This window comes from Onychostruthus taczanowskii, unplaced genomic scaffold (genome assembly GCF_017590055.1).
Source record: "Onychostruthus taczanowskii isolate IOZ18803 unplaced genomic scaffold, ASM1759005v1 scaffold174, whole genome shotgun sequence".
Lineage (NCBI taxonomy): Eukaryota > Metazoa > Chordata > Aves > Passeriformes > Passeridae > Onychostruthus > Onychostruthus taczanowskii.
This window is the reverse complement of record NW_024498951.1, coordinates 565,481-590,764: the sequence shown is the minus strand read 5'-3', so window position 1 is coordinate 590,764 and position 25,284 is coordinate 565,481. Positions and strand designations below refer to the sequence as shown.

Sequence of the window (25,284 nt, the reverse complement as noted above, 5' to 3'; positions counted from 1 at the left end):
CATGCCCCATCCTTGTTAACTGCAAAGGACAAAGATTACTGCCCTGACTAAGCAGGGAACTATGCAGCCTGTACACTTTCTTCTAGAAATTTGGGGACGGGACTTTAGCAGGAAACAATTATTGTCCAGATTGTCTTGCAGAAACTATGGATTCTGTCAAGAAAAACTAGGTATCTTCCATCCTCCTCATTTTTGGGTTTGTCAGTTAAAGATTTTTCACATTTGTAAAAGTGCACAATCTCACCTCCCATGGCATTATCAGAACTGGGCTGTCTAATACTTTAGGTTTAAAACAGGTAACAGTGGGTGCAAATTCCAAAAATAAAAGAGAAATGAACTAAAGGGGACTGTAGAAGTCTAGAGATAAGGGAATTTATGTGTGTTACTCAAATACTGATATCCAGATAGCCATGGAGCCAACCAAGGATTGCTATGGCAGAATAAAGGGGCCATGCAGAGGTAGGGCAACATTTTTCTGAGACAAGTGTCCTTGTTCTGGCTCCTGGTGATAAGCACAATACCGTACATCAGAGGTGCAGGAATGAGGCTAAGAAGTAGGTGGGAATGGACTGCAAGGGGGGATCAAGAGCACCTAAGACCTCCAAAGCCCCCAAACCATTTCCAGAAAGGTCTGGAAGAAGGGACTGCCTATGATAACTCACTTTGTATAGAAAGTGAAGAAATTAGCCCCAGGGCACAGAAATTTTACTATAGAAAGGTACCCCCACGGAGCCTAGATGCACATGTGCCCTGGGACCATAAACTTTCTGTCAGCTGAATTGATGGTGGAGCCAGGACCACTGATCTCTCTTTTTTCCTTTCTTCCTTTCTTTCTCTCCTCCTGTCTTTAATCCATCTTTTTGTCTCCCTTCCTTTTCACGCTACCCCTTTATGCAAAACCCACTGCCCTGTGTTTATATAGGAGGTCAGGGACAATAAAAGAGCTATTTCCATGAAAGGTGTGTAACTTACTAATAAAAATTTGCACATTTTTGCAGATACTCTGGCTTTTGCCATTCCTGTCACCCACAAGCATCTACAAATCTTGGGTGTGCATTTTCCATTGAGGCTGGGACACCACAGACCATGCGCCCATTCCCCCTTTGACCCCTCCCACTCCCCCCTGGCCTGTGTAGGGAGGGTTTTTAGGGGATTTTTGCTTTGGCTTGGTTTTGCCACAGAATCAAATGGAAATTTGGTTTGGACTAAACTGTAGCATGACACAATGACTTTTGTGGTAATTACACAGGCCAGTACTGGTGTTTTAATTCTCCCTACACACTGATAATTCATAAATACTGCAAGAACTGTATTGAGAGATGCATTGTATTGGGAGATGCAAGAACTTCACATGTTACAGGCGGTACTCTTGGCAAAATTTAGCTGAACTTTTACACCAGACTTTAGTATGTGTTTAAGGCATTACACCTACTAGGGAGTAGAAAAGAGTAATTTGCAGCAAAAGTTTAACAAATATTGACAGATAGCTCTGGACAACAAAAACAATTATTCAAACCTGACACTTGTGTACCACTTGGTACACATGCATTTGAGTGGATGGATGGATGGATGGATGGATGGATGGATGGATGGATGGTTGGTTTCCAGTGCTGATTTTTCACAGGTACCTCCAGATAAAGAAGACTCACAAAGAGACTGCTCACCTGGCTTGGAAGACTCTCCCAAATGCTCCCTCCCCAATATCTCTCACATATTCAATATTGTTTCTGGGATACTCCAGGCTAAGCAATTTTGGATTGAGGAGAAGAGGCATGCGCTGGTACATTGGGTTGGGGTGCAGCCGGTCCAGGAGCAGTTCGGAGGGCAGAGTGGTGAGAGTTGGTGTCTCAGACTCTCTGAAACAATGGAGAGATTTTTGGTCAGCGTGTGCACAGCCCTCAATCAGGAGATAACTAGCTTCATCTCCTCCTGAGATTATTTATTTCAGAATGAAAAGGAAGGTGCAGCAGGGCTACCAAAGGAACCTTGCAGCTTGGTGTCCATGTCCCTAGTCTCCACATTCTACTCTGGCACAGGAGTTCAACAGAACTTACACTGGGCTCTCACAGGCAAAGGGAGTGCTGCTGTCCCCTTTGCAGCACTCAAACTCAGAAACAAGAAAACCCTTTTTCCAAAGCAGCATTTCTTACACTGAATTAAGTTCCAAGCTTTACCTTTTTTTGTTTTTCCACTGTTTTCGATGACGGCAGCAAACCAGGATGATAATGCCAAACATCACAACCAGAGCAAAGCTGGAGATGATTGAGATGATAACAGTCATGGAGTATGTAGGAGAAAATGGAGGAGGAGGAGGAAGATTTAGAGTCTCTCCATTTGGTTTTCTCGTTCCCAGGGATAACAACGCTGTAATGCAAATAAAATAAGAGGGTTATGCCTCTGCTAGTTTATAGAGCTTTCTCTAAGAGGAATTTACAGAGCTAGCTTGTCACCCTGGGAATTACTGACATTACAGATACAGCCCTATGACAACATGAGAGGATCATACTAGAGAAGCTTGGTTTGCAGGAAGGAAAACCCATTTGTGCTTGCCACATGTGAAAATCCAAGATCTGGTAAGACCAATACATATTTGCCATTAAGCTGGGAACACAGTTTTGGTATAGAATATTTGGAAGAGTTACAAATGGGAGGTCACATCTGATAGTCTCAAAAGTATTCAAATATAGTCATGTCTGCAGTGGGAAAGATCAATGGTGCACAATGTAAACCACAATGTATCATGTGTCCTAAAAGGAATCTGAAGGGAGGAGTGTAAGACCAAGTAAGTACAGAGTGATACTTTCCCAAAATATCCTCTTACCCCCAAGAGTTTGCATCTCAGTGTCTTTACGGAGCAAATGTGGAAAAGTAGTTTAAAGCACACTTGGCTGAATTATTAGGGAAAAAATCACATCACTACCTGTGGAGTAGTTTCTGAGACATTCTAGAAAATACTACTCTCTGCATGCAATGTTTGAGAACAGAAAGAAATTTAAACTCTTCTTCTTCTTAATTGCCAGCTAAACTGAAAATTACTTGTGTTCACTTATGTCCATAGAACGTCTGTTCCCTGTGCAGGAAGTTTACAAATGCAGTCTTGTTTCTGAGCACTGAAATCCAGAAACCAGGAATCTTGGATGAAATATTTTTTAAAAATTTGTCTGTTTTTGAACAAGAAGTTACAGGAAGGCTTCGCTTCTTCATCAAAAAACAAAGATGTTTCCATCTTTTTTTGGCTTATTTTTAGTTTAAATTGGGGGGGGGGGGGGGGGGGGATGGTTATTGCTGCAAAAAAAATCACCCTAAACTAAACAATTTTGGAAAACAGCCTGAAGCCCTACCTTCTAAACGGTGTGAGAAAACAGTTTTTCAGAATACCAGAGAACATTTCACTTCATCTTTGGCATTTATATAACCTAGGACAAGGTGCTTGACTCATCTGTCTTCATTTTCCCCTCTTCATGGGGCACATTAAACCTTCTCATTAAAGATGCTGAATGAATATATAAAACCCAGAACCAGCTTAATCCAAAAGACAGAACAGATTGGTGTACTCAGGATGCAAACACCTTGCATGGCCACAAAACAACAACAGTGGCAGAAATCATAAAGTGCAGTTGCCTACCATCTCCACAGGGAGACACACTGCAGTATTCCCAGGTCACAGCTGGATCCTTTGTGTAGCACCAGGGACGCTCGTTCTCACCTCCTGGGTTGCGACAGTAATTCTCAGCATCAAACAGCTCTGGGAAAACCTGAGGAGTCCTCCTGTGCAAATGGGGAGCCTTGGGGGAGGAAGCAAATTGTATTAGTGTTTCAGCACAATTTTCCACGCTCTTATTATTAAAACAAAATGGGGGGAAAAAAAGCCCCAAAGGATTGAAGCAAGACAGAGCCTTTGGTGAAACAGCCTTTCAGTCACCTGAAATGACAGAGAACACATCTTGACACAGTAAGGGGAACTTGCAGATTGAAATATGATGAGATTATAAAACACCAGTGAGCTCAAGAATGAAGGCAACTTGTTCCCCACTCATCACTTTTACTGAGACTGGGCTGCCTGACTCTGAGAAACTCCTTGGAAAAGCAAACCTCAAGCACAGCTCTCCATTTGGTGGATCTCTCACTGACGCTCACCTGATCACTCCACTTCTGGCAGGGAATTCCGGATGCTGTGACATTGGTCGTGCCCTGGTAAAACTGGCCATTGCCACTGTAGCAAGTCCCTGGGAGAGAAAAAAAACCAATACAACATGGGGTCAAGGGATTTCAGACCATGTCCTGACGCAGACACTCATGAGAATAAAGTTCATGTTGTTACATGAGACCATCTGCGAGCATCAGATGTGAAGCACACAGAAGGACTAGACAACACAGAAAGGGTACTATTTAGCTTCCTGTTTACTCTCTAATGGACTTTGCACTCAGTAGAGAGGCAGAAATCTGATAAAACTTCAAAGAGGGCACTGCAACTCTCTCAGATTGAGAAAACAGGCCATATGCCTGTGATGGTTGAGCTGCAACTACCTAGTTCACAGTATATCATGAAGAAAGTGCAGGGCAGAGCCACACTGACCCCACCCAAGCCAAACCAAAACAGAAAGCAAATCACAGCACTGGTTCCAGGAGTCACAGCCTGCATTCTTACCAGGGCACTAATAGGAAGACGCTCATATTCCTCAGGTTGGTAGCAGGGAGCTGGGATTCATAAAGTTGCCCTCCTCCTGCTTCTGTACAGTGCTTATCCTCTTTGATTATTTGGAAACAGCCTATGGTATTCAGCATGCATGGAAACAATACCCTGAACTATGATCTGAACTATGATCAAAGGAATGGTATCAGTATAAAACAATGTTCTTTATAAGGAAGATAGTGTAGTCACTGCATATACAGTGTTTTTTCCAGCTGCAGAAAAATTCCACAAAAAATCTCAGGATTTTGCTGCAGGAATATGCATTAATGTCCTCCTAGGACATATGTCCTCACATACACCTGTCCCCATAGGAGAGTTTAATGGTTTAATGCATGCTGGCATAATCTAGGAAGCAGAAAGACAGCAGAGGAGATGCAGCCTTACAGATTTCAATACATAGTAGCTAAAGTCTAAACTCAGCTGAACTGCGGCTAACATTGTAATAGATGGCATATATTAGCATCCACTGCATTGTTAAACTTGGTAGAAAAATTAACAAGCCAGCAAATTCTTCTGTCACAATTTTATTTTCTGTTATATTCATAATCTCGCAGCTCAGGAAAAAGGAGAACAAGAAGAAAAATGATGTGTTCTAAAATAATGAATTTTTTAAGCAAATACTTTTCATCTTCCTGAAAGCTTTGTGTAGGGGTTGACTCAAATTTGACACAAGGCTCTCTGTCTTTGTGGATTGTACTCTTTCTCATGTACAAGGTGTCAACACACCATAATAACCATCTGATGTTTTCTTATTGCACTCAGGATTGCAGTTATATATTGTGATAGACTCTTAGCTTACTGAGGCTTCAGCAGGTAGTAGACACTATAGATGTGTAGGTAGCCACACTGCCTTTAAAGTGCTCACTCCAGTCAAGTGAGCTTAAACAAGTTCATATAGCCCTGAGGCAGCTAAACACTTCAGTAGAGGAATGATCATGGACTTTATGGGAGCATTTAAACCCATGACAAATGCAAAGTAAAATACACTAATGTGGATTTCTTTTGCTGATATGTAACTACTATTTGTGACTCTCATCTGCAATAAGATAGCAGCCCCACATGACCAGCACCTGTAGCTCTGCAGAGGTGTAACATCTTAATCAGAGGTGTTAAACTGTCCTGGAACTTGTGTACCTGAGATGAGAATTTTACTTGTTTCACATTCAAGGGCAAGGAAAGCAGTGCCTGAAACATACCTCATGACACAGTTAGTAATAAACAAGGAAAAGTTTTCTGCAAAGATCTGAAATAAATGTCAGTGGGACACCTTAAAAGATGAATGTGGAAAGAGCAGCACTAAGAAAGAACCTCTGAATCCTTCATACTCTGGAAATGAAGATGTTTTCATAGATTGTCTTCCTACTATGAGAACAGATGAATAATATAGGTCCACTTGGGCATTAATGAATAATCTGATAACAAGTTAGAAAACAGTTGTTTGTGTTCAACAAACCCTTGTGCACATAACACTGGGTCTAAAGAAAAAAAGAGGGGCAATGTTACTAAAATGTTACTGTCATATCTTCCTGGTTCATGACTGAATATAGTACATTTGTGCAATGCCACTCTGGGGAAATGCCGTGAAATCTGAGCAGGAAAGTTCATGCATACACAACACACAAGAGACAGAGGAATGTCCTGAAACATCTGTGGGGAGACTGAAGCCATCCCACAAATGCTCCTCTCATATGCCAACACCCCTCTCTAGTGGTTCCTCCACCAGGGCTGGGATGGCTGCACTTGCAGGCTGTAGGCACTGGCCCAGAGGGTGCTGAAATCCTTGTCTCCATGTCTGCATCACCAGGCCCCTAGATCTTGGGATGTCAGGTGAAGCCAAGATCTTTTCATGAAAGAATATTCCCCAAAAATTTTTATTTACTTTTTTTTTTTTTTTAACTTTGCCTCTCTCTCCATGCATAAGGTGAGTGCCACTGCGAAATCTGCAAACCTCACCTGCTTAGATGCATGGCAAGAGAGAGATTCTTCCTTTTTCCATTGAGGTAAGTTCAGTGCCTGAACTTGAAACTGCAATTGCACATGAGTGGAAGAGTTGGGTGTGTGTGCTTCAGCCACAACCCGCAGCAGGGGGGAGCCTGACAGAAGTCAGAGCAGCACCGCAGGGGATGTCTGGGTCTCACCACTGGTCATGGGAGGCTCGTACAAGAAACAGCCAGACTTCAGTGGAGATTTGAGGAGAGTCCTGGGAGCTTAAGGTCTTGCAAGGCCAGCCATTCATAGGTAACCATGTTGTTAACATACAAGGCTGGAACAACCTCAGAATCAGAAATACAAATATGGGTAGAGGGGAATGATAAGCAATGGGTAGGTAGAAAAGGAAACAGCTGGAGGGAAGGGTACCACCTAAAACCACCATGCCTCTCTCATAAAAATTTACTAGTCCATGGTCTCCCCAGCCTCCAAAGAGCTGGAAATGTGTTTCCCAATGCCTTGGATGTGGAAACCCCAATATTCCTCAGTAATAATCTAAATTCAGCCAGCCAGGACCAGCAGAAAACACAAAAATATGTGCAAATGGCAGCTTCAATAAAGAATATCATGTCCATCTCTAAAAACATAGAGTCTGGAGCAGTCTACTTACTGGTTATGTTCTCCTTCTTAAAATCTGTAAAAAAACAAGACAAGATGTAAGGAGGGATTGTCCAGGATGCAATATCACCAGATGCTCACTTAGAAGCACGTTACAGGAAAAAGTTCCCTTGCTTAAACGCCTTGTTTCTTTGCAAAGACAGCTGAGTGGCAATTTTGCTATCATTAAGACGGTTTTTTGAGATAGTTATGATCTTCTCAATAAAGATCCAGGCTTTATTTACTTGAGGGATTTTTCCCACACCCCGGTTGCACAAGAGCGGTAAGCACCTAAGCAGCTGTCACAATTCCATGCACAGGTGCTGACAGGACAGTACCCACCATCAGCTTTTACTTTAGTTGTAAATATAGATCATACCCTTCCCCTCTCCCTTACCAAGAACACAGTTCTCTGGATAATCAGCAGCATGTGCCACCTTACCAAAGAAAGGGATGCGGGTACAAGAGCTGGGATTCTGGTGCAGGCTGGGCAACCTGTTGCATTCAGGAAGAGTGAGCAGCATCAGCCCTGGCTTGTAAATCCCCTTCTGGGAGTTCTCCTCCATTGAGAGCCATTCCTTAAAGCAGTAGAGATCCTTTACAGCAAGGCAATTCTCTCTACATTGTTTTGTAAAAAACAGTGAAATACAGCTGTCAATGGCTTGAAAAAAAATGGCTGCACTTAGCAGTGATGTGCAGGGGTTATCAGGCTGACAGAAATCCATTAATGGGGTGATACTTCTTTAAAGCCAGTCTGTCTAGCTCATAAACCATAAAAAAAGCTGTATGAAATGCAACAGCTTCCTTTAAGAAACATACAAACCTACATTTTTAATGAAGCAGAGTTATGCTCAAAACACACCACACACCAAGCTATGAGGAATTCATTTCTATCTTTTTCTACAGATTTTTTTATTTCTTTTAATAAATATCATAGAACCGTGGAATGGTTTGTGTTGGAAGAGATGTCAAAGATCATCTATTTCCAACTCCCTGTCATGGACAGGGGCGTCTTCCACTGGACCAGGTTGCTCGAAGCTTCATCCAACCTGGCCTTGGACACTTCCAGGGATGAGGCATACATAGCTTCCCTGGGCCACCTGTGCCAGTGTTTCACTACCCTCACAGTAAATAATTTCTTCCTATTATCTAATCTAAATCTCTTTCAGTTTGAAGACATTCCCCCTTGTCCTGTCACTACATGCTCTTGTAAATAATCTCCCTCTCATTTCTAGAATTGCAATTTTTAAGAATATCCTAAAAATTTCACTTGGCTTCTGTAAATTGTACAGTAGATGTGTCATCTACTAAAAGCAAAAGGTGAGCTGCAATGCTCAACCTTATATTAAACATTTGCATACACTTTTATTCTCACTGAATAAAAAAACCAGAAATTTTTAATTGTCTCTACAGGCAATTTTAAATCCATTTTTTTCTCTGTAGATATCTGCAGATTTCCTGGTAAAAATGTGACCTGTCTCCTACTTAATGTGTTACCTCCATAACAATGGGAAACATTCATTGGCAAGAAGTGCTTTGGATTTTTAAATGGGCCTTATATGAGAAACTGTTTGTGGAGAAAGGCAAGGTAGATATACCTGCACTAGGAAAAAAAAAAAAAAAGGAAAAGAAAAAGAAAAGACACCATACTGTGAAGTTTGTGGAATTGTTATATTGGTCAATTTATCAGTGATTTGCTTATTTATGTAGCCATTCTTGAGAGGCTGGGTTACAAAGTCAGCTTTGAGGTCATGTGCAGAGATTTCTTTTGCACAGCTCAGTTGAAGTCTTTCCCACATCCACAACTTTTACAACCATCACACAATGATGCAGAAAGAGAAATGTACTTCTGGGGTCTATGGTGAAGGATTTAGCTAAATTCACCACCTGGTGGGTTGAGGCAACCTCCTTAATTATACAATGGTTTTGACAAGAGCAGATGGTCATGAGTTTCAGCAATGGCTAACAACACTGAAACCGTCTAAAGCACCTGAAGGATGGAGGTCATTGAGAAATCTACTGGAGCAACAGCTTTTCTGCAACAGTAATGGTTGCCCCTCAGTTCAGCAGGCTGAAGTCATCAATGCCCAGATACTCTGTGCTTGGTTTTAGCTAGTCCTGGTTTATTCCTTCCTCCCTTCCATGGAAGTCAGAATGCAGACAGATGGCAAATTTATCTTTTTTATGTTTAACAACATGTGGAGCAGGAATGACTTTGCGAAGTCTGAAGTAAAGAAATACTTAAAAGGGAAAAGAAATACTTAGATAGGGAAATGAGAAAAGAAGAAGTAAAGAAATACTTAGATAGGGAAATGAGAAAAACTTGTACTTGAAGCACTGGCTGAGACTTGGGAGATATTATTTGAATTAGCTCTGTTCATTGCTGGATCCTGAGCATCCTCAAATAAGCCCTTTGTTCAGTGTTCAATTGCAAAATGCAGAAGACCATGGTTCTGCAATGCTGTCTGCTCCAGGGTTAAAGGAAGGTTGTCTGCACCCCGTAAGAATGGTAACACAGCCAAAGGGAGGGGTGGTCAAGCGCTTCTTTCTGGGTTCATACCGTTGTTGTAGCACCCAACACTGTGCACGGAGGGTTTGCTGAGGTCACAGGCAAAGATTACTTCAGGTTATAATTAGAAATGTTATGTCATATGTAAATATGTAATGACAGATGGACAAAGAATAGTAATGGTAGAAGACAGCAAGTGTGCCAGTGGTATTTCTAGGGACCACAAGAGACTATGTAAGGGGAGGTGGGGACACACAGACCCAAACAAAGAGAGACTTTCCCCAACACAAGACTGTTCCCTACAGCCTGATCGCTTCCTATCAGCACTCATTGAAACAGAAACTGGGGGTACTTCTGCTATTGCAATAGCAGCCACTAATAAGAGGCAGATGTAATCAAGAATTATGAGATATCACTTTCCCTTTAGAACTCTCATTTTAATCAATTTGCATCTAAATGTACACTGAGTGAACTTTTCCCATGTGGTTTTCTTCTATTCATTTAATTTTGTTTTACCCCCTTATTATGTTTGTAAAAGATTTACTCAGCCTGTCAGTTTTTATTCTTGCCAGCTAGCTTCCAAAAAAATGGACATTAAAAAAAAACAACATGGAAAGAGAAAAATTGGTGCAGAAAATAAAAAATAAGACAAAAATACATGGACATACATTGAGGGCAGTATGTCCATGAAAAACTGGAAGAGCTCTCCTACAGCTGAGAGAGTTAAGTTCTTACTCATGAAGTATTTCAGCTGAAAACTTGTGTAGTCTAGCCAGCTTCTGCAGAAAGCTTTAAAGTTGACAGTAAAAAGAAGTTAAACGAATTGCAAAGTAACCAAGACCATGCGAGATGTGTTCAAGAGCCCCCAGATCTCTCTCAGCCATTAAGTATATATTGGATGTCTGAGTTATCAAAAGGAGTATTGGGCTCCAGAAGAACTGCTGTCCAGCTGATGGTCTCTGAGGACAGGAATTCAGAAGGATGCTATTCCAGAATTTTTCTTATTAAGAGAGCTGCATTAAAATCAGGGTGGAAGGAGGGAGGAATAATTAATAGAAACCAACATTGACTCATGGATTTCAAGAAAAATGGTTCCAGGCAAGCCTGGAGCATTTAGACTTATTTGCAAATGTTGTAACTGTTACCTCAGGTGCATCAAACTCAAATGCATATTTATGGTAGTTTATATAATTCTGACTTTAGAAGTGCCCCAGAAGTACAGGTCTTCAGTCAAATCACTGTGAGTTCTGGTCCTGCAGGGCCACTCATGGGCAGGGGTAAATGAAGCAAGGCCAAGATGTAACTGAAATACTTTGCAGAGCAATGTGCAAAACCCTTAGCTGACTAATATGCTGTGCATGTGTGGCTGAGATATAAATACTGTCACAGCTCTTGAAAAAAGGCAGAGCAATCATGTATTTAAGGGCACAATGACAAAGAGCAGAATGTTGAAGTGGCAGGGAGGAGCCTGCCAGCAAAAAGCAAATGGTAGTACTTGGCTGCATGATTATCTCTGGATACTTACACATAATCTTGTTTTGTAGGATATATGCCACCCCTGTGTCAATGGTAGAATACCAGGCAGCATAGGTACCAAGTAGAAAGCTAAATGTGTGGTCAATATGCAGAGTGGAATTTTCCTCTGTGCCTTTGTTTTAGATATATTATGGGAGAAGCAACAAAAAAGGTCCCAATTACAAAAGGTCCCAATTACAAAAACGTTGCTGATTGTCTTAAAAAGCCCCTCTGTAACTGGAGAAATCATTCCCATTAGACATCTGGCCCAAGTCCAGCAAGCAGTGTGCTTGACATATCTGTAGAAAAGGTTTGTATTTTATTTGGTACACTAGAGTTGGGGCTTCTCTTCCAGTAAACACACATCTGAATAGTATTTTTAAATGTGTCTCAAGGAAGACAAGACAAAGCAGTGTACTTTAGGCAAGGATGTCAGTTGCCCAGATGTGAGTAGGTAATGACTAGTTTTTTACGGGCTGAATATGACAGAGAAAAGAAAGCTTCACCCTGATATGTGTGTGTTGGACTGTCCTCTGCAAAGCACACCAAGCAATCATGATTCTGTTAGATTTAAAAATAACCAAATCTGGACTGGGCAGAAGAGCAAAAGCTATGTGCAGGGCTTGGGAAAACCAGTTTTATTCTAGTCAGAGAATCTGGGAAAGATGTAAAATTTCACTGAAAAGAGGAAAGAAAGAAACTCGCCTCCATGACCGTGGTGGGAGGACAAGGAACAAGGAGGCAAGGGCTTTTTGGGACGTTGCATAGGGAGAGAGAAGTGCCTGTCACTGTGATGTGTTTACAAATACCTGTCAACAGTAGATTAGCTATAGTAAGAGATGCTTTGGACTCCTCAGGGTCCCTGTCAGCCCAATTTCAATGCACATTTCTCTGTATATGGAAGGGTACAATAACCACATTTTAGTTTTGGTTTATCAGGTACAATTACACAGGCAACGTCTCTGGTCTCATCATTTTTGTCATATTTTTGTCATAGCAGGAAGTGCTAAATGATTGGTATATTGCCTTGGCCAGATTTGTTGCATCTTCTGGAGCTGCATTTAGTCAAAATTCGAAAGAAGAAATTAGTCTTTATAGTAATAAAAATATAGATACTGGTCTAGCAAGATAACAGCAACAGAAAACAATATGTTAATTATTGAAACTACATATGTAATTCAATTTGATACTTCTTTCCAACACAGTCCTCCAAACACCTGATATAATGTAGAGGTCTGTACTTCAAATTCAGACCACACCTTAGCAATGAGCACAGTGAGAGCTGAATCAGTCTGTGGGTACAGAGGAGAGAGCAAAGGGAAAACCTGTGCAAACCTAGAGGGCTCAGCTTCACTCAGCTTCACTTGCTACTGCAAGCAAGCCTGGACAGGCCCTCACCACTCCCCTGCTGCATACACATCCCCACGAAATGAAAGTGAAATATGAGCATGTTTTTCTCCATTTACCTGCACACTGGTTTTGGAGCTGGCCCAGCTCCCGAGGGATTGCACTCCTGGAAGATGTAGTTACACAGCAGAGACTCAGCAGCCGGTTGGCAGAATGAACTCACCATTTTCAGTTCAGTCCAGGCAGTGTGCACAAGCAGCTCTTGGGTCTCCTCTGGGTCAGCATACGAGGAGTTGAAGAAAACAAGAGCATTCTTCGCTAAGATAGCACTACACACCTCACCTCTGTATGTGCTGCAGTAGCCTGCATCACCCTTGTACAGCTTGCTGTTGAGGACAAGAGCACACAAGCACAGTAAGCTCACAGATATAAACAGCTGCATGAGCACAATGGCCCTGTTTCTGAATAAAGTGGCATGTGTAAGGCTAGTAGAGGGCAGAGAAGGTGGTAGATGTTTATACCACTAAAACCAGCTAATATAATGCAAGAATGGAAATTCTGCAGGGTACCCTGGTGCCAGCCCAAATGAGCTCCAGGGATGAGGCTCTGACAAAGTGTTGTTAAAGATATAAGTTGACTGAAGACTGAGCAATCACACAAACCATGACTTAGCATGGCCCCTCACCCTGTCCCTGGGCTCTAATGGGAAAATATTTTACTTTCCTGCTTCCCTGCAGTAGGGACAGACATGCTGCTTGCTTGCAGTCCTGTAATAACTCAGGATTTTTTGCTCTGCTGTCTAACAAGAGTTACAGCTTAATTTAAGATAGACTTGATGAGCAGGAGCCAGGTAAGTTCAACACATCATGTGCCAGGGAATTTTTCATAAGGTCAGAAAAAGCTCCTGCCTGCCCTTCCACAGCTCCTGCACCACTCCTGACCCTGGCCCTCTTCCACACCTTTAGCTGGGGGACTCAGAGATGAGGAAGGCACAAATCTCTGTGTTTTCCTTCCCAGTATTTCTCTGCAAGGTGCATTTTCTCTCTTCACCACATCTCCCATTTTGCTAAGTCCTTTCACATGGCATGAAAACAGAGCTAATTCAGAAGCAGTAAAAATCACAGTAGGATCATCTTCTTTGAGGGCCATTTATTTATCTTTCCCATGTTATTTGCATCTAGAAGGAGATCTCTTCCCCCTCTCTTCCCCTCTTCCTCCCCATGGCCATCAAAAGTAAGCAGCAGGGTGAGGGGAATGCACAGGTCAGCCGTGCTTCCAGTAGCTCCCACGGTCACCCGACAGCAGCAAGGTCTGCAGATGAGGAGGTGCCCTCTGCCTAGGCAGCCCGTGGGATGCAGTGCCCAGGGTATGGGAGGCAAAGCTGTGAAAACAGACTCCCGTGTGTGGGACATGGCCAAATCAGGGCAGAGAGGAGGGCTGGGTGCAGCTGTCCCCACTGCCATTCGGTCAGTGTAACTGGGGTCAGAGAGTTCAATTCACAGCATGCCAACCATTTGGAGCAGTCAGCAGAGCTATTTGTATCTTTGCCTTTTATTTCTTTCCCCCCGTCCAAATAATCACCCATTGTTAGCTCTGGGGCTTCTTGCTGGTTTTTTTTTTTTTTTTTCAGAAAGCTGGAGGTATGTGGACAAGGAATTACAGAGGATGCTCACGTTTCTGTTCTTCAGATGCTGTTTTCTGCAGATGACAATCCCTGACCCTATTTTAGCTGCTCTATTTTGGGCTCTATATGAATTTTTTCTTTAATTTTTTTCTGCGTTACATTGGATAAAAAATACAGGAAGGCACCAACACTGGAGGTTTACCAAAATGGCAGTGATGCTCTGACACTGCATCATCCCAGGCTCCGTGGACACACTTCCGTGTGCCACAGGAGTCCGCCAGCACACTGCACTAGTCTCACAGCCCATGACATCTCCCCAGCACGCAGCAGGTTTCCCCAAAGCAATGCAATGATCCCAGCACCCTGCTAGAGCTGCTCTTGACATTGCAGGGGTCATGTTATTTACATTTCCCTGATGGGTCCCATTGTGCTTAATCTGAAAATTGCAACCTTCTTGTGCCCCAGGGGCAAAACCAGGGGACAAGTGTGCATGGGGCAGCTATGCTGCTGACTTCAGGGGTCTGCAGTGGCAGACCGAGAAGAGCTAACAGTGCTAACATTATGTTTCCTTGCTTTTCTAAATATGTAAGGAGAAACAGACCAAGTTGCAATGGAAAAGTAGCAACAACATGTTTCTCACAGTGGTTTGTCACAGAAAGGAAGCATCATGCAGAAAATGCTAAGAACACCTACGGGACACTTGGTCTGTGTCCCCATGCCTGTCATACCTGCATGGGTGCAGGTGTAAGGCTAAGTCTGCCATCATCATTATGTGGTCACTTAATCACTTACAAACTTTCTGAATCAATATTGCAAGCTCTTGTGAAGGAGGCAATAGCCTTTGCAGGGAGTCTGTGTCAGCAAAGTGGAAAAAGCATTTGCTCAGGCTTTCCCACTTGCTGTTTTCTGTGGTGGCCAGAAGCTCCCAGCCCATCTCCCAGGCTAACATTCTCATTTTCCTTCCAGACTGATCAGCCAGTGCAGCATGTAGAAACATGGAAGGATTCTAAAGACAAAAAGCCAGCTAAATTGTTCAGTCCTGCAAAAATTACTGAGCAGAAGTTCATTTCTTATCACATGTAAGTGGCTTTATTCATCCATAACTCTGCTTGGAATAAATATAATCTTCTCTTGTCCTAATCTGGTGAGCACCAAACCAAATTACATTTAATAACTGTGAACAGGTAGGAGTTTACCTTGTGTTTAAGCTTTGCCATGAAAATTTATAAGGTCAAGGGAAACTGTGGATCTGTAACCAAATAGAAGTTCCTTCAGAATATTCTCCCCACTACCATATTTCAAACACCCTTACTGCTGGCTTGACACAAAACCATTGTTAACCATCCAAGCTTAGTCTCCAGTTATGCCTCTGTAAAGGAGCTCAGTGATCCCTATGGGTGAACCTCATCTGCGCAGTTGGAATGCAGAAGCCCTACCCCTTCATTTCAGCCAAATTAACCAAACCCCCTTGGTTCATCATTCTTCTTCTCCCTGGCCCAGAAAGAGCCTCGACAAAACCACAGAAAGTCATTCTTACCTCCATTCTGAGAAGAGGCACCAGATCCAGAAATTGTGATGAACCAAGAAAAAGAAGAAATGGAAAAGACATAAGTGACACTCCATTGCTCCCTCTGAGATGCATAAGTCAAGATTTTCATGCTAGGAAAAGTGTCTGACAACTGTAAGGTGTACGAAAAAAATGCGTCTATATTCTTTGTTTGCATCTTCTTGTGGGGAAGAAAAGTTGGCCAACACCAAACATTGTAAAGTGAGAAAGAATGAGGAGGAGGAAGTGGATTATTCATGGCAGTGCTAGCTGAAGTGGACTCTTGCACCATAAATCCACACTTTTATCCTGATCCTTTGGGTCCCATGTAACCAGCAGGTAACATTCTTTGTTTAAGTCACATGGATATCCATTACTTCAGGCAGCTGCTGTGACAAGTAGGAGAAGCCAGGGCTGGAGATGCAGCACTGGCACACAGCAGTGGCCCTGGCTTGCCATGCCTCAGGGAGCTGGGCAGTGCCAGCACAGGTAGGAAGCACTGGGCACCAGCCAAGGGCCAGGGTACCTCTGCCCTTGGTGCCCTATGAGCTGGGGCAAGGCCAAGGCAGAGTCCTTGGGGGGTCTGGGGAGGCGGTTCTCCTCCTGCTGAGCGGTGCAGCCTGGAGGAGTAAACTTCCACCAGCCCCAAGCACCTGTCCACCCCACTGCATTTGTAGGACACACACTTGCCTGGGCTAAAAGCAGAAAGCAGAGCTAAAAGCACCAAGTGCTGAGTACATTATGGAGCAGAGATTACTGGTAGGTTTCAATGCCCAGTGTAAGAAAAGGCATGATTATTTTCTCAAGAAAGCAGAAGCTAAGGTACAGAAAGATAAACAAGTACCTGCCTCATTAAAAGCAGAATCAGGGCTACCATCCCATGTCCATTGTGATTCCTCTTTCCTCTAACTAAATTCCCTTGCATGTCCAAAGAGGGATGGGACAAGCTACCACCTTTTTCTCTGTATGACAAATGCTGTTAGTCAGCTGACAGAGGAATTTCTCCACTTTGGAAATTCATTTTCTCATTTGGGAGACGTCTCTGAGGGAAGAGATAACTTTAGGCAAGGCAGGGTACTACTCTGACAGCAACCACCCTGCTTTCTGGATGCCAGCCCCTTGTGAAGCTGAACTGCTTGAAGCTATTTTCACTTTGCTGTTAGATGATACCAACACTGGGTCATGGCCACAACTTCCTCCACATGGATGAACTTACCAAGTGTGCTTCTGGGACACAAAGTACAAGACAGCATCAAACATTCAGGAAATGACAGCTATGCCCGTCTCCGAAGTGTAAGAGTATATGAGGAAATAGCCTGGTGGAGGATGTACTTGTACTCAAATTTAGGCCCCCACACATTATCAGCTCTCCAAGGCTTCCCCTCTTCCACCACAGTATTCCACACCCCTTTCCTCTTCCCCAGCAGGAAAGGCAAAAAAAAAAATGGCCTCTTCTTTCCCTGCATACCTGAAATGCTGATGGTTGCTGCTGCTTTTGCGGCTCCAAAAGTTTTGCTGTGCTTGTTTGTGGCAAGACAAGTGAACAGGCCAGGTCGGGTGACATACACTTGCAGTCTGGAATCAACCACTCTGTCCTTGACACTTTCTGCTATCGACCCCACAGAAACCTAAAAGAGTGAAAGCCCAGTTCAGCAATATTTCCAACAAAGACACAAACAGCCAAACCAAGGAAAAATCTACGAGACAGTGTCCCAACCATTTAAATTAGCAGAGGAAGATGTGGCAAGGAGACAAAAGTGGCAGAGACCTAAAGCTTCTGGTGTTGCTTTGGCACTTTCATAGCCACTGATTTCATACACAGAAATAAATGTTAAAAGATCTCTCCTATTTCACACTTTAGCAGTACTTTTGCAATTAGGTTTCAGTTCAAGAGGGTCATAGTCACAGTTTCGTTTATGTAATTGAGCTGGCTAATTAGTGCAGGGCTTCTTGTAGATTTTTTGCCTCTTCATATCTTAGGAAGGAACAGCACATGATGTTCCTTTGTGAACATCCACAACACAGAGGAAGAAAAGAAAGTAGTTTGGAAGTCATTGATTCTGGATTAGTATAACCACTGCAATACTCTCGAAGCAGTCATGAGTATAGAAAGTGATCTGGCTCCAATACTTCAGCAGATATAGTATAACCACTGCAATACTCTCGAAGCAGTCATGAGTATAGAAAGTGATCTGGCTCCAATACTTCAGCAGATATCTGGTAGATTTTCTTATCTTGCAACTAGAATTATGGAAGGGGATGAAAATATGATGATTTTTGCCAGCTTTTTTCCCAGATCAGTAATTCGCAGTTAAATGAGCTTGAAGCCTGCTGATTTTGGCCAGTTGGCCTTGGTTTACCATCAAATTTTTCCTGCCAACATAGCATTCATTAAAGTGGGAGAGCCTGGTACATGCAGACTCTATCTTGCAAAGGCAGTAGGAAGGAGAGCATAGCCTGTTCTAACCTTCATACTGATAAGAAGCATCAATCATAATTTAAGTGAGGTATGTTGCCTGTGGACCCCCTAGGTATGACCTGACTCTAAGGTCATAATTGCAGATTGTCACCCTGGATTTGCCCCAGCAAAGCATCCTACCTACCCCTATAACTAAGACAGAAATATCAATTTGACGTCCCTGCAGGTCAGTAAAAATGTGTTTTCAATGAGACCTTTCAGTGAAATGAAATACCCATGGGTATTGAGAGCAATAATTGCAAAAGCAAGAAGGAACTCATCAGTGTTGTAACATGTCTTGTAAGGACATTGGATTCTCTGTGAAAAGAAAATGCTGAAAAGAATATATTCGTTTTGACTCTCTCAGAGTCAGCTTGGACTTGTGGTAAGAGAATGTTCATGGGAAGAAATCACTGAATAATCAGACCAGCACAATTTGTAAGTACTGCACCAGGTATGTCAGCCACTGTGCAAATGAAGGGACCAGGCCTCATATTTGGCCTTATAACATGCAATCAGTTCAAGAGGGTGGGACCCCAGGGGATATTTTTTCACAGATATGTCTTTTGTTACAGAGCTGGTCAAACTTAGTTTTAGAATCCTTTTCTCTCCAGAAACCACTCAGCACTGAAATGGCGCAGGGACCTTCTCAGTGGGAAGGAGGTATTTCCTATAGGCCACTCCTGCCTTCCAGCATTGTGGTGGGATAGGTGGCTGCTTGCCATGAGTGGCTTGTGCTAATCCGGTCTTCTCTCCCTGCTGGCTCCTCAGGCCTCAGGTGTACCACATATGGCAGCACTGGACTGTGCTTGCTGAGCACAGATAACTGGGATTGTTCCTTCCAGCTTGGAGGAATGCAGGAGGAAGTGGTTGCTCAAGTAACTGCAAGCAGTACAAGCAGTATGCACCAGACACAGTGGAAAATCACAGGCAGTGGTGCCTAGAACTTCCACATTGGCCATCTGCTGTTTCCTTTACTGCAAACTTCAAGATGTGCCCTTGTGTTAATTGATTCCCTTGCCTTTTCAAACACATTTCCTGAGATTTTTTTTCCAGGAGTTCTCTTTTTAGCCTTTAAAACATCACCTCATCTACCAGGAAATTAGAGACCCCTTCATACCTTCAAACCTGGCTCATTTATTCCTGGATATGTGGAAAACTACATTATAAGGTCCATGATAGCCTATGATGCATAGCAGGAGAAAAAGGAATTGTGTTTCTAAATAGGCCAGGCAGCTGCAGCACAGAGGAGTTTCCATCCTCCTCTTCCAGGGAAACTCAGTAAGCTCAGCAGACTACTGTTCTTTGAACCCCGGGACAATTACAGGTTGGTGTTCAGAAACCATAATGCCACAGGCATGCTTCGTCTTCAAATGACTCATCCTTGCTGTGAAACAACCCTCAAATTCACTGTGTCCCATCCACTGGCTTCCTGCTGACTCTCCCAGAGACAGGCTTTCATTAAGGTTTCCTTGCCATATTTGAAGTGAGACAATCAGGAGCACTACCATCCTGGGACTGGGCTATGCCTTTCAGACAGGAATGGGGCAGAGCGGATATGACCAGTCAGGAAGTGGCCCAGGCAGGGGCTGAGCATCATCTCGTGTACCTCAGCCCTCTGTGGGACCCACTCATTGGAATCTCATCAGAGCACAGGTCTGTGCTCTGGAAATATATTGGTCTTTCCGGGTACCTCAGACTCCTGCAAAAGGTTTCATTCCCAGGGGGGAAGAAGTCTTAAATAAACACCTGCAGTTGTCTCAAACTAAATATTGTCAGAAACCACCAAGCACCCATGGGTCTCAGCAGAGACTGATCTCATCCCTTTTCTGCTCTGCCTAGCAACAGTGAAGAAATATAGAAAATTAACCCTAATCAGACTGGAGGACACCATAAGATATAGAGGAGGCAAGGAAGGCCATACAGCCTGTAGAGTAGCCATGGGGTCTTAATATTGTGTTTTAATGTGTGGAGAGAAGAGGTACAAACCAGGATGGTGATAGCCCCCTCAAGTAAGAGCCAAGTGATTTATTGGTCCTCTGGACCAGAAAGTCCACAGGAATGGTCAGGATCAGCCTGGGCTCAGAAGGACTCAGGGCTGACAGGAGGTCCATGAGAAAGAGCAGAGGCAAATTGCCAGCCTGCACTCAGCAGACACTCTACCTGCCTCCACAGAATCATGCCCTGGGGCTCACATCCTTTAAAAAGCTGTCAAAATATCAAAGAGAGTATAAAACATGGTCACCTTAAACACATGAAGACTACAGGGAAGCTATGTCAGGCTTGGGCTGCAGTGCTGCCATCGCTGTGGTTCCGTACTCACTCCCACACAGGCAATACTAGGCATCAAGCAGGTTCTCTCTTCACAGAAATGAAGGCATTGCAACAGCCTACACACAGGCATGAAAGCCAGGCAAATTGAAAGCAAGCACCCATATTAAGCGGTCAGGATTATTAGACCACAGAATATTTCCTATGAGACACAGTAGATTTGCATCCCTTGGTGCCTGCCACTGGGTGTGCCTTTCTTAAGAACATGCTTCTGCCCAGGGATAAATTCATGACATATTTCACATCACCTATGTCAGCCTAGAAAATTTCAGATCTATTATCTTCTTCAAATATGCTGTGCATAATGTGGTTGCACAGGTATTTGACCTCAAAAGAGTTTGCTCTATCTAACTCTGTGGTTTATGGTACTTTGTAAAATATGCATTTTTGCCTCATTGTTGTTACCACACTATTAAAAAAGTAAAGGAAAGATAGCTGCAGAAATACACAATGAAGTCCTAGAAATTCTGTCTTGGAGGATGGTTGGAAGGGTGAAAAGCACAGTTTATCTTGGGTTTTTCAGATCCTAACAAATGAAGTCATACAACACCCTGGATAAGGGGGACAATATTTTTCCAGAGAAAAATGCAGCAGAGAGATGAGCTGGACTCAATCAGTTTGAAAAACAAGGTGCTAAGTTAGGAAGGAGTAGAAACCACAGGTGCCGACTACCAGCCCTTCCAGATGATAGCAGTCTTCCAGGGCCAAAAGCATGAAAAAGAGGCACTTACAGCTTTCCCATTTTCCAGCCAGGTGACAGTAGGGACTGGAAGGCCAGTTGCCGTGCACCGCAATGTCACCATGGACCCGAAGGTGATGTTTTGAGATTCGGGAGCCTTCAGGATTCTGGCAAACACTGTAAGAGAGGACAAAGGTGCTAGTTGAATGACAATGTAAAGCTGAGGCTGGTGTCAACATGGGGGTACTCCCTCCCCAGTGGGTCTTGATGTAAGTCACAGCTCCATGAATAAAAGTACAGCATAGAAGAGGCTTCCCAGTGAGTGACATTCTTGGGAGACAGATGAGGAGGAGAAAAAAAAATATTTAGTGTGGTTACATTCTGCACCTTACAAACCAAAAGTTTACCTCTGGAAATTTCTGTGTCAAGTCCCAAGCCTCAGAGGAGGCAATGTACAAGAAAACCAGGAGGAAACTCTTCAGTAGCATGCAGATGGAACAGCTTGCAGCAAAAAAAGCAGCAAATTACCATGCTGCCCAGCCCAGGTTGACCTTTGTCTGAACCATTAAGGACTGCCAGTATGGACATGTGCCGTGATGGTTAAGGGTCAGATAAACATCTCAGTCTGATTGCAGTGATTAAGAACTGGCCATGGAGTGCTGCAAACACTGGCATTTTCCATGCAACAGCAAGCTGCCCTGAGGGGAAAGTGTCTAACATCAAGCATCAAGGTATGAGAGAATGGCTGGCAAAAACTTTAGGAAGATGAGATTGCAGTGGAAAAGTAGATTTTTTAAGTGGCTTCTCCCTTCTACGGCTCTTGCTTCTTTTGTGGAAATATTTTTACTGGGCACTTTGCAGATAAGCAAAATAAGTATTCCCTTCACCCACCGTCCTTCTGTCTTTGTTGTTGTTGGGGGGGGGAGGGGGAGGGGGATAGATTGGGGGGATTGCAGTGGGGGGGAAGGGGGAGGACTTTTGGCCAGGAATAACAACTGAAGTATTTTTGCTGAAATCTTATTTTGATCCAGAAACACAAGCCTGATGGTCTTAACAAGCTGCTGTACTTGGACCACATAGAGAAAAGCAGAGAAGAGAAACTTCCCACCTGGAACATTTGAGTTTTGACCTAAAATTTTTAATGGAAACACCAGAATGTCTGTACGGAAGAAGGCTCAAAAGCACTGCCATTTCTTACTCAAATTTCTCATCTTTAGTAACACCTTCTGGACCACACAGTAATGTCTAAAAATCTCCATCAGAAACTTTAATAAGCTTGGAAGTTTCTCTTGGAGCTGTCAGAAAAGCCTGAGATCTTATTTGCCACTCTTATCTATGTGTTTATCAACATACCTCACCATGCCAACATCTTCTGTTTGGCCTGTTCAGAATTAGAACATCTAGGTGTTCTAATAGTGTCCCCACTATTTGGGATGGGAATGCTTTGTCTGCAAAATTTCAGCTGAACTGAAAAAAGCATATGCTTTCCACATAGTCCTTCCACCCAGTTCTGAACCAGTATGCAGCTGAGATTTGTTTTGACAAAGAACCTAAAAACAGCTTTTGCTCATAGACAAGTAGCAGTAGGAGTTAACTTCAGCATGGAAAACTTTTTGCCTTTCAATAAACTCTTGGGCAGGGGCTTTTTGGAGGATCAAGTTCAATGTCAATTAAGTGAAAATGGTGAGAGGAGAAATATTATATTGAGTTTCTTAATTCTTCTGTGTTCTTCAAGCAATTCCACTATCTCTGCTCGGTGCCACCTGCCTAAAGTCAAAGCAGAGCAGCATCAGGCTTCTGCACCCCCTTACCCCTCAGCAAGGCAGCAGGTATGAAGTAATAAGCAAAGCTGCAGTCACTGGCCAGAAACTTTTCTCATGAATAATAAGTAAAATGAAACCTTTGTCTGAAGTTTCAGTTCAGGCCATTAACACCAGATGGTTGTGAATTCGGACCCAAGTTTTGCAGGCTAAGCTCATAATTATTTTTATACTTCATTTGGAGAAATACTAAACTTTTGGGCCTGTCCTCTGGCAGCAGTTATGTTCACATGGCTCCAGCTGAAGCCAGCACGTTAGCTTCCAGGGTTGGAACATGGCCCTTAATGCTTCTCTTGTGCTGCCCAGTATGCTGCTGGGACCCTTGCCCACCTGATGCTGCTCTCTTACTCTGCTGCTCAGATCCTGCCCAATTAAATTAATACCAAAGTTACAAATTTCCACCACCCAGTTAGCTGATATATCCTCCTCTGTACTAGCTGCTCTCCCAAAATCCACTAGGATCTTTCAGCCAGGAAGAAAGAAGGCACACTTTGAAAATGGCAGTAGCAAAGGCGAGGTGCAAAGCCACAACAAGCGCTATGGCTGGCTCACTAATGCCTGGCATGGTGCCTATGGGGAGGTCAGAAAGCTGCATTCCTCTTTCCAGGGTCCATCCATCAGCACTGATCACTGCACTTGCTTTAGTAGCCCAGCACACTGCTAGGTAAGCAGTTGTCTGCCACCATATGTACGGTAAAGCATCAGGCCATTCTTAAAATTCTAAAACACCAAATACAGGGAGCAGCAGCTCCTAAACATTCACATGTTTCAGGTGGCAACTACTGCAGGGAGGTATGGCTAAATAAAATTTGGCCTATAAGGAACTAAGTTGATTTCCAAAGTGTGGAAGAATTGAAATTCCTTCTATCCCCAGTGCTATCGTGCATTTTTCATGACCCTCAAAATTGAAGTTACAGATTTCATTCTTTAACATTTCAGATACTTACATTTGCATGCTTTCAAATATTTTATTTAAAGTTTAGCTATGTACCTTAAGTATGTAGTTGTAGATGGTATTACTGGAATAAACCAGGAGCGGGAGGGATTAAATTATTTTATTTTTAAATGAGACATTTCCTGGGACAAGGGCCAGATTTTCCTGGTCGTAACAGGTTTTGGAGCATGGCTGATTGGCTGATCCAGGGACATATTTTCCAAAGGGCTCTCAATCACTTTGGGAAACAGTATTAGAAAAATAGTATCACCTATTTCTCAACCACATAATCTATGGGTAGATGATCAACACACTGGCATTGCTGTCAGACTTGAGTGCTGTGGGAAATTCAGGGTTGCATAAGTGCTGCCAGTGTCACCATCCACTTGTGCAAAGCAGGGCAAGAACACTCGGATGAGCTAGGGTCCATTTTGGCAACTGCTTGAGCAACAAAATCCATCATATATCTAAATGGCAGAACACAGACCCCACAATTATGATTTTTCTGCCCCCTCCCTCTCCTCCCCCATTCCGCAGTTCCACAAGTGAAGAAAAGAGGCAAAGGCAAGTAAGAAATGGCAAATCTGCTGGTCGTGTAGTTGGCAGGAAGAGGTGGGTGAAAGGCAAGAGGAAGGATCAGGAAATAGCGATAAATGTTTGTAAAAATCACATTTTTTGGTGAGCTCAGGATCTTCTCTTGTTCTCAGTTTTCCTCAGAGTGAAAATTTCCAACAATCAGGTGATTTCCAATTTCCATTACTTGTCTGCCTTTTTCCACATCCTTCTGAATGTGGATTTTGCCTTTGCTTGTTTAGCTACATTACCATTACAAGGTTAGCAATATTCACATCAATACCCCTGGGCTCCCTGCACTGGATTCACCCACAGGCATGCCAGAGAAGCAATTAGGGAAAGTGGGCAAAGACGGCTTTATTTATTTATTTACTTTAGTGGAAAATAAAACAGAGGAGATGTAAATGAAATCCAGACAGCTAAAAGCCAAGACAGTACGTCAAATTTCACTCCCAAGCCCCTTAACAAATGTATTTTTTTACAGCCTTGGTAAATGATGTTCTGTGCACTGCAGGGCTTGCTAGGAGGTATCTGTACCATGGCCAGCTGCTCTCATTTCTGAGAATTACGTAACATCATCCAGTCCAAACAGTAGGGCTTTAATTCAGTCGCAAAATTTTTATACTATAAAAAGATTAAAGCAGCATGCCTTCCCCCCTGCCTCCACAC

General features: G+C 43.1%; 1 protein-coding gene across 1 annotated transcript in view; it reads right to left on the bottom strand.

Annotated features, from left to right (window-relative positions):
• The window catches only part of MUSK (muscle associated receptor tyrosine kinase), a 58,706-nt gene that overhangs the window by 11,163 nt on the left and 22,259 nt on the right, over positions 1–25,284 (bottom strand). The window contains exons 6-15 of the mRNA XM_041400201.1: positions 21,341–21,465; positions 17,289–17,448; positions 15,812–15,818; positions 12,770–13,036; positions 7,722–7,897; positions 7,293–7,316; positions 4,138–4,226; positions 3,626–3,785; positions 2,175–2,364; positions 1,665–1,856 (exon numbers count right to left, since the gene is read on the bottom strand). Of these exons, the coding sequence (XP_041256135.1) occupies positions 1,665–1,856; positions 2,175–2,364; positions 3,626–3,785; positions 4,138–4,226; positions 7,293–7,316; positions 7,722–7,897; positions 12,770–13,036; positions 15,812–15,818; positions 17,289–17,448; positions 21,341–21,465 (1,390 nt within the window). The remainder of the gene's footprint in view (positions 1–1,664; positions 1,857–2,174; positions 2,365–3,625; positions 3,786–4,137; positions 4,227–7,292; positions 7,317–7,721; positions 7,898–12,769; positions 13,037–15,811; positions 15,819–17,288; positions 17,449–21,340; positions 21,466–25,284) is intronic.